The sequence below is a fragment of the Melanaphis sacchari genome, unplaced genomic scaffold, assembly GCF_002803265.2.
Source record: "Melanaphis sacchari strain LSU unplaced genomic scaffold, SCAv2.0 Contig62_pilon_pilon, whole genome shotgun sequence".
NCBI classification, from domain to species: Eukaryota; Metazoa; Arthropoda; class Insecta; order Hemiptera; family Aphididae; genus Melanaphis; species Melanaphis sacchari.
Genome location: NW_020271445.1, coordinates 113,378 through 130,790, shown reverse-complemented (window position 1 = coordinate 130,790; position 17,413 = coordinate 113,378). Strand labels below are relative to the sequence as shown.

The window sequence follows — 17,413 nt, the reverse complement described above, 5'->3', positions numbered from 1 at the left end:
ATCAACTGTAAAAATGTTAGAAAAAAAAATTAACCTTTAATAACAATATAAAAATACCTATATCATAAAATATTCTTAGTAATATTATATAGGCCAACAGATTATTTTCACTCAAAATCGTTTTTCATTTGCAATGATTTATTATTGAATTAAAATTTAACACATATATTACCGTGACTTACTCATCAATGATTAGTTACACTTGACACCTAATTTACAAAAAATTGATTATCTACTTTCCCTTTTTTTTCAATTTACATCTATACGTTTTAAAAAATATCAACCCTAAAAGCTCGTAAACTTAAAATGTATTATAGTCAATAGCAAAGTTTAGAAAAATTTACTTAATGCTCATTTATTGAATATCAACGATATTTATTAATTTTAATATTAAGAAGCTATGATATTTAAATCATATATTGCTATAATCTTTATTAAAAAAACAAATATAAATAGCAAGCACAAAGTGGACCAACCTCCTTGAACACTACAATGAATAACAACTTGTTGTCGAATTCCACAAGGGATTTTCGCAATCAACCACAACAACAGCAACCGCAACAACAACAAATAATACTCAAGCACGATTGCGTAAGTATCTTATTCGGATCCATTAATTTATACTCAAAGTAGTAACAAGAAAATACTTAATTTAGTTGACTACAGTATGACACGAGTGTTATAATATTTTCATAAACATTTTCATTCCATAAACTACACAAAAATATTGTTTACAATCCATTCAAAATTAAAGGTTACAGAGTATATATATATATATATATATATTATATCGTAGAGCAAGGACTTTCATGCTCTAAAAAATCATCAAATATGCATTTAAAAATATACACTTATGCATCAAAAACTTTATTGTAATCTAATCTACAGATTCGCAACTATGTTAAAATGAGTTTCTTTTTTCTTAATGAGAATATAAAAACAGCTTAATATGATAATTTGTGTCCTCAATCGAGAAAAATATTCACTGAAAAACATGATTTTCGAAAAATCTTCAAAATATACACTACAAACTAAAAATCAAAAAATATGTCTTTTAAACCCAAAAATGTCAAAATATGCACTAAAAACAACGTTGTGAAATATATTGTTTACTTACTCTGCATATGAAAAAGTAAACCAAAAAAAATATGCGATTGAAAGTCCTTGCTCTAATTATACAAAACAATTAATGAGAACCACTATTTACATAATTGAATTCTTATAGTATGTTAAATAATTTGTGAAAAATATTGTTTCGTATTTCAAAAACAAAAGTCATTATAATATAGTTCGGCATTCTGACGTTGAGAAAAACAATTACCTAATTAGTATATTGATTAAAAATGTTCACATAGTGGCATAATTGAAAATTAATTTTTAAAAGTTCAACTTTTAAACAAATAATCAGAAAATTATAGTTTGTAATATACTTTTGTTTTACATAAATTACTTCTACCCTGTTAATAATATTTTTTCTTCGTATTTAATCTATCATCACAAAGTTAATAAAAAAAATAAAAAAAGTCTATGATATCTATTATTTCTTGACTATTTTCGACTGTGAACTTCAGTTTTATTATTTAAATATCCACGTAACAAAATGTAATGAAATCATTTATTTTTTATTTATAGAGAGATAACAATCAAATGTTGAACAACAGACAACCACCAATCAATGTGACAGACAATAATCATATACCTACAACAATGATTTCATATAAACCACAAGGTTCAGACGAAGTGATTCACGTGTATACCGAAAAACAAACGTATCACACTTCACAAAATCAGGACGATAACACTGTACATCTGTTCCATGGACAAGATCACTTAAAACAACAGTCGGATCACGTTAAATCAGAATTCTATGATGTCACGTTAGATTTGTCCCACGACGACATACAACAGACGCTTTCAGCCAACATGCCAGTTTCGTGTGCCAATGCTGATCAGTTATTACGGTAAAATCATAGTGTTATTCGAACGAAAATGTATTCGTTTGATTCTACAGATATTCAATATTATCAAATTATAAATGTCAATATCACAACATATATTATAATTCTATTTGATACTATAATTTCTTCAATCGGTTCTCATTTATATTCATCCGAGTTCAAATATTCAAAATTTCAAACATTATGGGTGATATATTTTATTAATTAATGTAATAATATAGACATGTAGTCAGGATTTTTTACGGGTGTTTTAATTTAATATTTAAATACTCACATTTTTCCTCATTGTATAATCATCAAACTTTAAAATAATACTATCAAACAAGAAATAGAACCATATTGTACCAATATATCTTGTAGATATCTTAATAAATATACTTTTTGTATAAATACAATGTATGTACACTCAAAACACTTAGATACGCCACTGTGATAATATATTATAATATTATATAACCGTATGTTCTACAGGTTGGATGACGACCATAGTAATAAAAATTTAGATGGTACTGGAGACGATGTATTTGTAAGTCTTGATGCATTTGATATGCTTACTGACTTCCAAGAACTTGATATCCTAGAACATGCTACGCAACATGCTTCAAGTATGCATTTGATAATGATCCAGATGATCTACTTTTGAGAAATTACTATTTTTTATCAATTTGTAATGAAAATTTAATATTTTTTCACAGATTTGGTTACGGAAATAGGAACAAACGCCGCGGATATGCAGCCACATGAGCAAACGCAATTAGACAATATGGATGTTCTACAAATAACCGATTACTGTCCTGAATGGGCATTTCCAGAGGTTTGTGAAGGTTAATTATGATGAAAACTATTTGATTTGTCTATATTTATTTTTAGGGAGGTGTAAAGGTATTGATCACGGGTCCTTGGTTTTCTTCCTCATCATACACTGTTATGTTTGATACGATCACAGTTCCAAGCACTTTAATTCAAGGAGGTGTTTTAAGATGCTACTGTCCAGGTAAATTATTACTATAATTAAAATAAACAAATAAATTAACATATTATTATTAATATAATATTTTGATAATCTAAAAAATAATATTTCAAGTATATGATAAAAAAAATAAAACAAGAAGATTATATTTGAATGAGAAGAAAATATTAAGACTATACGTAATGAGAATATAAAAACCATTTATTTAATAAAAAAATAGTTTAATTTATACTTTACCTTGAACGTTTAGAAATTGTTTAGAATTTCTTTTATTTCTCCCGTTAAATTTCATAACCTAGAATCAGAATATACTAGTTACCCATAAAGTTCATGAAAATTTTTCATGTGTTCATATTATTCTAAATACTCGCTTTATCATTATTGTTATGCTAAAACTCTTTTACATTATATTTCTTTATTTCAGGCGTCGGCAACCTTTTTAACCACACGGGCCATTTTTTTTTTCAATTGTTCATCAAGGGCCACATTAAAAAAAAAAATTACATATTATGATATAATACTTATAATTGTATTGCTATTATGAAACGGTTAGATTAGATTTTATTTATAAAGGAAAAAGAATTATATAATATTGAAAATTATATGAAAAATGTTATTGAACAAAAGTAAAACACAAAAATTAACCACCTTTGTGCGGGCCATCAAAAATTGCTTTGCGGCCCGCGGACCGCGGGCTGCCGACCCCTGCTTTATTTCAAAGTAATTTCAATCCCAATCTCTCAGGTAGAAAAATATTTTGGGATTAGATAAAATATTAACTTTGGAGTCTTAGTTTTAAATCAAATAAAGTATATTTCTTAACAACTGATTACATGTAGGTTATTCGCCCAATTTTAAAATCTAAAATCAATTTGAACCTATAATATATGAACTAAATTCGATACTGGCCAACCTAAATTATTTTGTACTTTATAAGCATTCCTATAAATTTTAAATGGATCGGTATAAGTCTTACTTAACACTCTGCGTTGAATAAAAAAATTAATTATTAAAAGCCACCAAACAATAAATAATTTTACTCATAACTATAAACTTATTTACCTATAGAAATTCATAATATCACAAACGTCAAACGGTCAAACAAAACGTAAAATATATAGAATATTTCAAATTAAAAGAAAATATTGTAAAGACCTACTAAAACACTTTCTTTTATAAAAACCAACAATCATTAAATTGAAAAATTGAAAAAAAAACTCGTTGTGTTCTTTCAACAGGTATTCATTGGTTTCTCTCCTAATATTTATTTTAAATATAAATTTATAAAAAATGCATATTAATTATTAATCAAGTCAAATCATGATTGATCTATTTTGTCAGTTATTTTATAAAAAATATTATTTAACTACGCAAATTATAATAAAGTAATAGTTAGTGCTATACATTCTAATATACCTACCTATTGTATGTTTTTATACTTTCAATTTACTAATATAAAATTTTAGCAGTAATATTATTGCATTATTTTAACCGTTTCAGTATTTCAAAAATGTATCCAAACAAAAATTTCATAATTCCCTTTACTTGTTTAGAATATAAGTATGTAATATGTAGCTATCATAAAGTTCATAAATATATATGTCACAATATTTTTAAATAACTTTTTTACTTATTAAATATACATTTGATATTACTTATCTAATCTTCAGTTTATTTTATTATACTAGCTTATCTTATTCATATTATGGTTCTTACTTTTCTTTCTGATTTTTGATTCTGCAGTGATGTTTTTGTTTAAATTTAATATTTTTATCTATATAACATATTGTTAGGATTAATATACACAGATGGTCACAAATTATTTTCTTCTGTAATATTAGTTCCAGTTGATCAAACAAGATCCAATTTTATTCCACATTTCTTTTTATTTAGTAATTATTTATTGTATATATCATTAAAATTGATTATAATTTTTTTCTTTTAACAAATACTATATTCATCAAGTCGTAACCACATACTACGCATCGTTTGAATATTACATCGACAGAATAGTATGATGAAAATATATCAAATAAACTTAATATTATATATATTTATCTTTACAGTTTATCTGTGAAATGATAATAATATGGTAATATTTAAGCACATCTAACTGGAAAATCGCTACGATTGGGATTTTTAAATTTAAATCAAATTACTTTGAAATAAAAAATGGAAAAACAGCGCCATCTTACACATAATCCACAGGATGTAGTAATATGTTTTCCTGGAAATATTTTATTCATTCAATTCCATGGAGATATATTGTTACGGGAAGATGTAGACGGCCAATTTTAGTACATGCAATTTGTACTCCAATAAATATATTTCAGTCCGTATGTGATTTGCGCAAAAAATAACTTATAATTTGCATCACATCTAAATATAAATTTTGGTAATATACACAATCACAGAAAACTAAATAGTAAAAATGTGAATGTAAATTTAATATAACTTTAATTTGGTTGGAATTTACCCAATAAATTAACGAGTTTACATCAGTTATACAAAGTAGCACATAAAATATGAATAACCAACATTAACTATTATTAAATGTATAATCAATCAATGAATTAAATAACCCAAAGTTATGCATGTTTTATTATTAACTAGAATATTACTCATTTATTTTAAATAAAAATAACATATTATCGTAAGTAATTTTGACTTTGCACCAATTGACATTTTAATATGGTCAAACATGGCGCAAATAACAATTTTTTAAGGTAAAAGATTGCTCAAGTTACACAAAACATAATGCCCTTTTATCTAGTTTTATGTTGCATAATTTACAACCTTGAAAAGAGACGCAAATTACATCTTTTAGAACAAAAACCATACGCCTATATTTTCTAATTAATGAACAAAACTAAAAATATATTTAATTTTATTTGTGAAAAAAGCTTTGCTGGTTTAAAACATATCAAAACATATTTTGAAATTATATAACAAAAATCGATTAAGTGGTTGATATTACTTATTAATATATCCACAGAGACTTCATACATTGAAATAAACATTGAAAACAATATTGATTCATTTGATTATAAAATAAAAACATTTAAAATTTTAAAATTTGACTTGGTTATTATTATTATTATTGTTGTTTATACTATTTTTATAAAATTCAAGACTGTGAAATCAATAAATTAGTTATTACTAGCGGTGTACCTTATTGATATATTTAAAGGCAATGAGAATATACAAGAGCATTGAAATTATAGATGTATACAACTTACGATTTATAATAAAAAGATTTCTGGAAAGAGTATTGAAAAAATTATACATCAATACATTGATATAAAACGTTATTTTTTTTTTCAAAAGACTATGTTTATTTTGTAAATTAATTTATATTAAAAAGTTAATTTAAAAAAAATAAAATAAAATTGTATGCTGTCAACCAATTAAGCAAAACACTCAGAAAATAATAGTGTTGAAAAATAGAAAAAAACATAGTTAATTTTTTATTTATCCTGTTTACTATAATAAAATTTATTTATTTATTTATTTTTGTAACATGTTATATTTATTTTTCTTTGAAATAAAAGTGAAAAGTTGACACGTTTATAATTAATCAGTTATTATTGAAATTTATTTTTAATTTGTTGTTTAATATTAGATGTTTAAATGAATAAATTATTAGTTAATAACTATTAATATCATATTTTTATTAATGAAATAATACCTAATTTATAATATGTTAAAAGATTTATCAAAAATAAAATAAAACATTACAATAACTAAATTATAAATTAATTGTTAGGTTATGAACTATTGTTGTTACTATTATTCAAAAAATATAAATGCCATCATCTACATTCTACAAATTTATAACATTGAACTATAATTTATTCATGAGATGAAAAATATTATTTTTCAGTAAATTTTAATTAATAAAAAAAAAATAATAATAATAATAATCAAGTTGAGTACACTTTTTGGAACTCCTAATTTATTATGTAAGATTCAATCAATCAAAATTAGATTAAAAACAAATATGTCATTTTTTGCAGCTCATGATATAGGCACCGTCACATTGCAAGTAGTCATTGATGGCAGGCCAGTATCAACTACCGCCATATTTGAATACCGTCAACACGAATTTCCGTTAACCATATCTTCGTTATCGATGGCACATACACCTTCTCTACTCAAGTTTCATTTGCTACAAAAACTTGACTCCGTCGAAGATTACTTACAGTCAAACAATCAACAAACAGACCAACCATTAGTAAATATAATATTGATTGTTAATAAATTTTGGTTGATGATTTAATGCGCGTTTTTTGGGGGGGTTTTTTTTAGAAAGATAATATTGTAATGTTCAGCAAACCCAATTTTGAAGATCAACTTGTAAATTATTGTGAAAAAATGAAACAATTCTCGTGGAAATCTGAATCCGAATATAATGTTAAACAATTAGAAACTGAAACTACTATTTTACATATGGCAGCATTTTTGGGATATTCTAAGTAAGTCTAAAGCAATATTATTAGCAATGGCTAAAACTTTTTTAATTTATCTTTCTAACTTTCTTACTTTGATTTCAGACTCGTGTGCATACTACTTCAATGGAAATTAGAAAATGTATCAATGTTTTTGGAAATGGAAGTCAATGTTTCAAAGCAAGATCGTGAAGGATATACGCCTTTGGTGAATTATTTATCATTGATAAATTAATGCATTATCGTTAAATTATAGTTATTTTTAATGGCTATTTTGAAATTCTATTTTTTTAGATGTGGGCTTGTAAAAAAGGACACAAAGATACAGCGGTGTTACTGTGTCAATGGTATCAAACTGTTCAAAATTCAAATAACAATTTTAATCAAGATTACTCTCAACCCGATATATTAGAATCCGTTAATCAGTGTATGAAATCGAAATTTTTTATTTTAATTTCCTGTATTTCATCAATATAAAAAATCTATGTATATTACCATCATTACAGATTTTAACGATTTCAATCAAAATCAGTATTGCAACAGTGAAAATTTAAGTAACGATGTATTTTTAAGGCCTGATGGAATCAATAAGTATTAAATAAATACACTTAGACATTATATTATTTATTCACATTCAAAATCATATTTTTTAGTGATGTTAAAAAAGAAATCAATCAAACAACCAACGAATCAAATAATCTAGTAACGTCACCTAATAAATCTGTTCCCATGTTATGTAATTACTTTGTTTAAATTATATTTTTCTATAAGTTATAGATATATATTGAATAATTAATTTAAATTGTATATCTACTCATAAAAGGTTCAAAAGAAGAAATAACCAAATCAGATAAAAATGAAATAAAACCACAAGAAACTCAAGGTTCCAAAAGACCACTACCTAATAGTTTTTTCCAGACAGACGACTATTATGATCAATTCTGCAAACCATCGCTCTATTTCCCATCTATTCAAAAGTAAATATTATCTGAATTTTTATTTAAAAAATTATATTTTAATGAAAAACTGAGTGTTAGATCAAAATTTATATTTAATAATCAATTACACCTATGTAATTTTCTATGTAGGTTCCAAAAGAGTTTATTTCTTCCACTACAATCTCCTACATCAGACAGCGGAAATTCGTCAGAGAAATCACCAGTATTATCAAAGTCTGATTTTATAATTTGTAAGTATATCGTTCACTTATTGATTATTTTTGTTTTTTTTTTATTTATTAAAATTAATGTATTATTATATTAAAAATTAGACTTCAAAATTTCGCTTTGAACAGTAATATAATATTATAATACTATACCTATACAGTTCAATTATTACTTAAATAATAAGGTTATTATTATTATTATTATTATTATTATTGTGGTATAATCGACATTTAGAAAATATTTTTATATGTAATATTGTTACTACGTAAACGTAGGTGACGTAAATATATTTTGGGTGTATTTATTATTTTTTTTAACCGTATTTAATTGTCACTCGTTGATAATTTTTTATAAAAAAAAAAATTATAGCTGTATATTAATCGTAGAGTAATTTATTATACTATTATTTTATACTATATGCGCCATAATAATAATACGTAGACCAACATAACATGACATTAGTTACATTGTTATTAAATCAAGAATTCGCAATACTTGCTATTCGGATATTATGCTCAGAGATCGTATGCAGGGCATACTTACAATAATTGTGTTTGTTTGTTTTGTTTATTATTATTATTATTATTTTTGTTTTTATCGCTAGGAATTAGTTACCTACCTGTACTTATCCACATCGCCGAACACACTATCACATTATCGTATCTATAAAAAATATTAAAACGGGCCAAGCAGGCAACGGGAGTTAATCGGCTCCAAACCACTGTAATGGGGCCAGATGGTTTTTTTCTTCTTTTTTGTTTTTCCCCTTTTTTTCTTTCTATTTTTTTTCTACATTATTTTTTATGCGTTCGATAGCTTTTATTTTTATTAGCTTGTTACGGTAGAATTTGATTGGCTGACCGTTAGGCATGGTAACCGCGCTGGCCGATGGACCGGCGGACGGAGCCGTGGGTAGTGAAAACGATGGCAATGGTAACACGCGACCCAATGAACGTCAGAACGATGAACGAATCGAAGACGCAGTTCAAACACCTAAAGATTATGCTGAACACGGTATGAATACTATACACTACAGTATATTTTTACACTGTGTTATTACGATTTTAAAATAGATCATTGTGTACATATGCAATATGCATTATGCGTACCATATATTATGTGTTACGGCCGTTACGGGTGGATCGAAAAATGCGGGTGTGACGATTGAAAAAACTTCCAAATCGTTTCAAATAGATCAAGTATTCTTAATCTAAGGTACTAAATAGACCCCTTTAAAATACTAAAATAAATAGCTACACACTTTAATCCCTTCTCAAAAAAAAAAAAAAAAAAATCAATCTCGATAGTGTAAAAACTTCATACTCAAAAATATATGATCGTGTAGTGACAATTAGAATCAAAAATGTCAGTACATATATACAGATTCCGACCAGACTATAGATATCAATATATTCTAAAATGGATTAAATTTTTGATTGAAATTCGTGGTGTGCTAAGTCTTTATATATGTTTATATCATCAATAGTGTTTAAGTCCATTTAAATAAGGATGACAATATATATATAATATATCAATGGTTCAAATTTCGAATAAATATATAGATATGTAAAATCTAAAATATAAAGACGTTATTATTTTATAAACAAGAAAATAAAGGAGGAAAACAGAAATTTAATAAAGCTGTATCAAGTTAAATTTAAGTTAAAAATCCTCATCGTTGATAAGTAACCTCGTTATTATTGTATTCATCCACCATACAATTTGTTCTTTGTATATTGGACAAATCTTTGCGATTTGACGCGGTGAATGAAATTTTTAAACATTATTCAAAAACTAGACATTAAATTTACTAAGGACTTTTTTTTAAAAATTAATATTGAGTATGTCTTTTAATACAGTTATACCATAATTGAATATATGTTATAAAATCATAAAGGTACCTTTTATTAGTTATTTTTAAATATATCCTGAACTTATATCTGATTGTATTTGATTCGATTGCACTTTCTTCTATTATGATTTAAACTGGTTGAATCTAAAATTCCATTAAAATATAACATTTGTTGTTGATATTTTATTGAAATAGAACATTAATTCAAGTCAAATTATATATAAAATATCTAATTAAACCAATCACTTCATTTAATCGAATTGTAATAACATATAGAATATTGTATTCTTATTTCATGAAATATTATAATAACGTAATATTTCTCCAGCAGAATGCAACAAACTATTGATGTTTTAAGATATTTAAAATAAAATCAATGTTCATTTAGTTTAAAAGGTAAAACAAAATTAACAAATTTTTTTTAAAAAATCTGGTTTTCTCTAAATAATACAATCAATGAATCTAACCTATCAACGAATCTGAACTCCAGGATCTGCCCGTAACATGTAAAATATATCATATTATGTGAATGTGTAAAACACCATAATGAATTAATATAATGATATAACATATGTGTGTATAAATCAAACTTCCACTGCAATATTTTTACACCGTTATTATTTATAGGCACTAGGCATATTTTGTTTAAATTTTTTTGTAAGAATGTTTTATTGAAATGCACCATAAAATAGACAATAATGATACGATTTTGTTTCTTTTTGATATAGTATATTAATATAGCGTCATGAATTATCATGTTGTATGTATGTAGATTATAATTACTGTCTGTATAGTAATAAAAATATTCATTGCAATTAATTATTTCTCTACGATGTACCTATACCTGTAAGTATAACAATGTCACAGTGACCAGGTAAGCATATCAACTATATATATATTTATATATAATTATTACATCATTACCTACTTCTAAAGCAAAAAAATGTTTCAAATGTAATGAATTGTTTGTTTTATTATTTTTTTTTCAGGGGAACATGATATTCGTGTTTTAACATTAGCTGAACAGTTCATAGCGGCTATGCCTGATCATATTAAGGTACATCAACTTCACACATTATTTACAACCAAACTGTTCCTTGATTTATCTCAATACATTTCTAATAAATTATATCTGAAATATTTATTCTTACAAAAAATCACACAAATATTATTATTTATATTACGTATATTATAATTTATAATAGAATTTTATTTTTTAAATATTTTAAAAACATCATTAATAACATTTATACAGACTTAAAGTATATAGATTTTTATCTAATATGATATAGTTATAAAATATTATAATATTTTACGAATATATAATGAAATATTTACACTTTTTTGACATAATATTATGATTGCTAATTTAATTAAACGATTTAAAAGCCAAATACAACGATAATAATTATTTATTTTGCACTTAGAATGAAAACGGGTCACATGGTAAAATTGTAGAATCATCAATCATTAGAATGGAAGTGCTTGACGATCCTCCGTCATCTGTGTCGTCGTGTTGTTTTGATACAAACTCTGAAATTAACACGGAATTCAACGAACACATTTATCATTATCGGTATGTATATCATAGCACACATACCTGTAGAATATCTTTTTCTTACGACTTACATGATAAAACGCTTAAATCCATCTCAACCAGACATAACAACCTACTTAGATTTAAGCATTAACTATAGAATATCAAGTACTCATATTTTTTCCATCGTTTTTAATATTTTTATTTAAATAAAGTTAAATAATGTATGAAATATAATGTATAATATTATATAATCATTATATTATGAAATATACTTTTTTATTTTGATCATTATATAAATTTCCAAACTGAATATAAAAAATTGGCCATTTTAAAAGTAATACATTTTTTAAATTAGATTTGTTATAAAATTAAAATTTAACTGTTGAAATACTTTAAATGGTCAATTTTAATGGTTTTTATTAAAAATAATAAAATTAAAGGTTGTCATAGACCAATGGGACAAACTACTTAATTAAAAATCTAATTCTTAAAAAGTTAAAGAACAATAAGACTTAACTAAAGAATAATAACAGTGCAAAAAATATTCAAATTGTTATCATGTTATACACTTTGTCTGCAAAGGGTTTACATACGAAAATACAATACTTTAACAATAATCTTCCCAACGTGGAATATTCCCATACTGGAATTAAAATTGCATCTGCATAACTATAAACATCAAAAAATAACATTTATCTATGTAATTATTTTTATCCACATGCAAATGTATTTTTGGCAAAAAAATTTTCCAATATACTTATTAAAAATATTAAAAAATATTGTAAATCCAAAACTAGGTGCTCCCTTTAATCTAATAAACTATACATGTTTTTATAATTATTAAAATCATGTTTCAATTTAATTATTGCCAGGCAAAAAGATCGAGAAATAGAAACACCTACGTCAAGTACCAGTTTAACCTTAAGTCCAGTATCCAGTGCATCACAATGTTCACCTGCTTCACCGCCACCGACTGCCGCAGATCTATGTGAATTTCTCCACGCCTCATCAAACAACCAATACTTTGAAAAGAATTTTTCAAATCTTACACTGTCTGGTAAACGTTGCGTTAGGGAAAAGTCAATGAAAAAACAAAACCTATTCTGATTGACATATTATCAAATGTGTAGATTACGAACAACGTGAGTTATACGAGGCAGCTAAAACTATTCAGAAAGCATACAGGACGTACAAAAAAAGAGAAGAAGACAAAGAAATTTCAGCTGCTTCCATCATTCAAAACTATTATCGCCGTTACAAACAAGTTAGTTTAAACGAAAATATAATGTCACTCTGAAAATGTCTATTCTGTTTCATGAATTAATTACAATGCATTGCTATTATTGTAATACTAATATTATATTTTCATTTTAATTAATATTGAAATCGTTTTTATTTCTCATCAGTATGCATATTACAAGCAGATGACAAAAGCTGCGATTCTAATTCAAAATAAGTATCGTGTATACAGAAGACATAAGCGGTTTAAAAATGACACTTCTCATTACATTAATAACACTTTCACTGTCATTAAGTAAGTACAAAAAATCTTATACGTTTGATAAATTCTAAAATATATTACAACTTTTAACCAATTTTTGATGTATTCGTCGCTTTTTATTTATGTATAATATTTTATTGATTTATAATACCTTTTATTTTAATTTTATTTTGTATTGGTTTATTTATCTGATCTATAAACTTAAATTATTTTTGTTCAAATTATTATAAAAAATAATTTATAATAAATTATTATAAAAAATAATTTGTTTTCTTAAACTATATTTAAATTTAAAATACCTTAACAATAATTGCTTTTTATTAATAATATTTAAGACTTAATTAACATTTATTTAATTATTCATTATCAATTATTACTATAACTTTAGAAAAAATCAAAATCAAAAACGTCAAAATCAAGCAGCTCGAAAAATTCAACAATTTATGAGACAGTCCAAGAATGGGTAGGTGTTAAATATAATTTGTTCATTAAAACATCCTATTGAAATAATTATGACAAGTATTGCATACCGTAAAAAAAGTTGTTTTAATATTAAAAATGGTATGCTTATACTAAAAATATGATATCAAATAAATAATATTTATTCATTTTTTTGTCATTCGATAAAACTAAATGCTTAAATTATTTATTTACAGTACATCTCCTCCTGTCACTGTAAGTCAAATTATCTAATACGTCTCTTGAAAAATCTTCAACACATTATTTGTTGTATGGCTAAGGGATATTATGTTTATGGTGGATTTGGTGTGCCGTGTGCAAATAGAATGATAATAATTTTATAAAACGAATTTAGTACTTACTTTAAATTGAAAAAAAAAACACGATTATTGTCAGCTTTTTTAATATTAGCATTTTTATTATTATTGAGCGTAAAATTAGGTACTTCCGAGTCCACCGAGACATCGTAATCCATTTCATATAATTACCTTCCTGCATTACTTTATGTAGAACGCTTTCCGTATTTTACCTGTACACGACGAAATTATGTCGTTTTCGACCGTTTTTAATCGTCCGTCGTTCAAATGACACGTTTCAGATCAACGAACGGACTTTTGGATCTCGTAAACGGGAAGCTAACGGCAATCACAACATGAAATATCCACCGACAAAAGTGGCCCAATACTCGACATTCAACCACCATTGATGCCTGACGTTGCACCGCCGTTTATTATATATTATTATATTATGTTATTGTAAAATATTATGATTAATAGCTTAAAATCTTAGGCTTCAGTATATGTAGTATAGTTACTTATTGACAGCGTTTTAATATTGTTTAGTATCGATGTACGTAAATTTCTTCCGGACAGTATTAATATGAAGACGTCGTAACGGCGTGTTTAAAACAAAACACGTACCTATATTCACTGTTATAGGATGTATAGGTAGGCACTTTAAAGTTATTAAAATTGTACATTAATAATAATAGGTATGTTAAAAACGTCGGCGGTCGTGCGTCTTGGAACGAATGTGGTTCCACCCCCTACCCCTGTAATTCACGTACCAAGGTATACACCGCAATCGCATTGGTTGGTACCTATATATATATTATATAATATATACATAATATTTTGTTTTCGTACACCGCTTTATTCGATGTACTGTATTTTAACGTTTATATATTATTATTATATTGTCTACTATTATTATTATTATCGAATCGATTTTATTTTAATCGTTTGATATTTACTTCATCGTATACTATTGTAATGTTTATATATTATTATTATGTAGTTATTTTTGTACACACACACATACACACACACACACACACACACACATACACACACAATTAATATTTTATGATCATTTGACGAACTCGCGGTGGGTAAAAAATATGGACGTTTTACCGGGGGCATAGATGATTATTGTTATTATATTATATTATTACTATAATATCATAATATTATATTATGTATATTATACAAATGTACGTACATTTGTCCATAATGTTATCAATCATTATCATGTATACGAAAATACAGGCTCAAAAATACATCGAACCGTAGCGAATAGGAATGTACAGGAACGGTACACATCATATAGAATTTCTACAATATTTTTATGTGAGGCTCAACAACTTTTTGAGTAGATATAGCGACGGAGTTTTCCATAAATCAATGACGATGTCGTAGGTCCGGGACCACGTGATGCACGCACAGATTTGGCTTTTGTTTTGAAATAATTAAAAATCATTACGCTTCAGAGTAACACGTTCGTCTTTTGTAAAAATATAAATATTACACTTCATTATACAACGGCAATAACAACAAAGTTCAAATAGGAATGATTTAGTTTTTATTCAGATATCATAGCGCCGCCGCACACGTATATTATAATAATAAACATAATCGCGTGCAACTTACAGTGATCAATATAAATCATTTTATCCTTCACAATATTACTCAGCTACCAACGCGTCGTTAATGCGACTACTTCGTGTGTACTTTTTTCGTTTACGGCTAATCATATAATATTATTAGCGTGTTTGTTACGATATATTAAAATCTATGGTATGACACAATTTTATAACTTGCCAAATATATTTTTTAAATACTTATTTTTTTTTTTAAATTTGGACACCACACTATAGTCTTGTTTATTTATTTAAAACCAAAATTCATCTATTATTGAACCATTTTATGTGTAGATAAATATTGTTAGAGAAAATCATGTTGAAATTAAATGTCACTATCGGTTTAAAAATATCTACAGACAGAATATGAACCGTCACATTAGATCATCATAGGTATTATCATAATACACTATTGAAGCCGATTACACACTCGTAAATATTCAATCACTATTTTTATTGAATCCCGTTAATTATTATTGCTATAATATTAAACACAAAATATTTGCATCACGATAACGTTAAAAAATTTTTTGAGTAGACACTTATAATATTGTTCTCCGTAGTTCTATTGGATTTTATTCATAAGACTTCTGCACAAAACCAAAGAATAATAAACGGAATATGTTTGTCGTACGAATGAAATGTTATGATACCTGACATTTGATATTACAACTTTCGAGTTATCCGATGATTAAGTTTATTGTCATTTTTTTATTTCAGTTATATTGTTTTTATTAACACCCCGATAATATTAAAAATTAACCGATAGTCAGTTATTTAATTTTCAATGATCAAATGCTGTAAATAAAAACAATAATATTAATCACATAAATCGCCACTGGTGACACGGTCACATTCTTACTAAGCTTACCTTCTTTATGACCCGATTGAGCACATTTAATTTCAAACTCTATAAATATTCCAAAAAATATCAAAATACAACATACAAGCACACGAGCACGAAGAACATTAAGTTCCTATAAATAAATAATTTAACAATTAAGTTTATCTCAAATTTTAAATGAACAAATACGTGCAATTTAAAAATGATATATCAAAATTAGAAACCAAAATGATTTATAGTTAACAACTGTACCTAAAATATATATATTATATATATTATATTCAAATATATGAAACAAGTATAAAAATACTTTAAAAGTTGAAAAAATCAAAAATTTTTGTGAGTTTTTGAAAATTCAAAAAATCCATCACTCTTTTAAATTGAGTAATATACAAAGAATCAACATATTAACGTTTCATGTAAAAAAAAAAGAATGATTTTTTTTATGCTTCAATCGGGTTGTCGACAAGATTACCAAAAAAACGAAAGTGTTCCATCTGGTATCGCCATCATAACGGCTGAAACACGTAATGTCTTGACAATTGCGAAGTTATTATACTAATTTAATTATTAACACGTCTTAATAAATGACCTAGAGTAACGATTAGATAGGTTTTGTATCTAAAACAGTTTTTTTTTTTCATAAAATGATTTAACTTATTAATATAGGAATATAGTCTTCCTCTTTTTTCTAATTAATCATTGAATCTTCTATCCGTATTATTTTTCTTACTATACTATAAACCACGTTGATTCG

At 25.6% G+C, this 17,413-nt stretch overlaps 1 protein-coding gene across 3 annotated transcripts in view; it reads left to right on the top strand.

The window, feature by feature from the left end:
- The window catches only part of LOC112600285 (calmodulin-binding transcription activator 1), a 110,291-nt gene extending 94,303 nt beyond the window's left edge, over positions 1-15,988 (top strand). The window contains exons 10-31 of one of the 3 annotated variants that reach the window (XM_025347475.1): positions 457-591; positions 1,633-1,961; positions 2,430-2,563; positions 2,654-2,772; positions 2,829-2,952; positions 6,945-7,162; positions 7,237-7,403; positions 7,482-7,584; positions 7,671-7,803; positions 7,883-7,967; positions 8,030-8,112; positions 8,200-8,353; positions 8,465-8,565; positions 9,410-9,556; positions 11,384-11,451; positions 11,822-11,970; positions 12,807-12,991; positions 13,065-13,198; positions 13,341-13,468; positions 13,824-13,898; positions 14,092-14,110; positions 14,493-15,988. In XM_025347475.1, the coding sequence (XP_025203260.1) occupies positions 457-591; positions 1,633-1,961; positions 2,430-2,563; positions 2,654-2,772; positions 2,829-2,952; positions 6,945-7,162; positions 7,237-7,403; positions 7,482-7,584; positions 7,671-7,803; positions 7,883-7,967; positions 8,030-8,112; positions 8,200-8,353; positions 8,465-8,565; positions 9,410-9,556; positions 11,384-11,451; positions 11,822-11,970; positions 12,807-12,991; positions 13,065-13,198; positions 13,341-13,468; positions 13,824-13,898; positions 14,092-14,110; positions 14,493-14,600 (2,898 nt within the window). In that variant the 3' untranslated portion in view covers positions 14,601-15,988. The remainder of the gene's footprint in view (positions 1-456; positions 592-1,632; positions 1,962-2,429; positions 2,564-2,653; positions 2,773-2,828; positions 2,953-6,944; positions 7,163-7,236; positions 7,404-7,481; positions 7,585-7,670; positions 7,804-7,882; positions 7,968-8,029; positions 8,113-8,199; positions 8,354-8,464; positions 8,566-9,409; positions 9,557-11,383; positions 11,452-11,821; positions 11,971-12,806; positions 12,992-13,064; positions 13,199-13,340; positions 13,469-13,823; positions 13,899-14,091; positions 14,111-14,492) is intronic. The other 2 variants (XM_025347474.1, XM_025347476.1) reach the window with 2 other exon arrangements.
- The last annotated feature ends 1,425 nt before the right edge of the window (positions 15,989-17,413 follow it).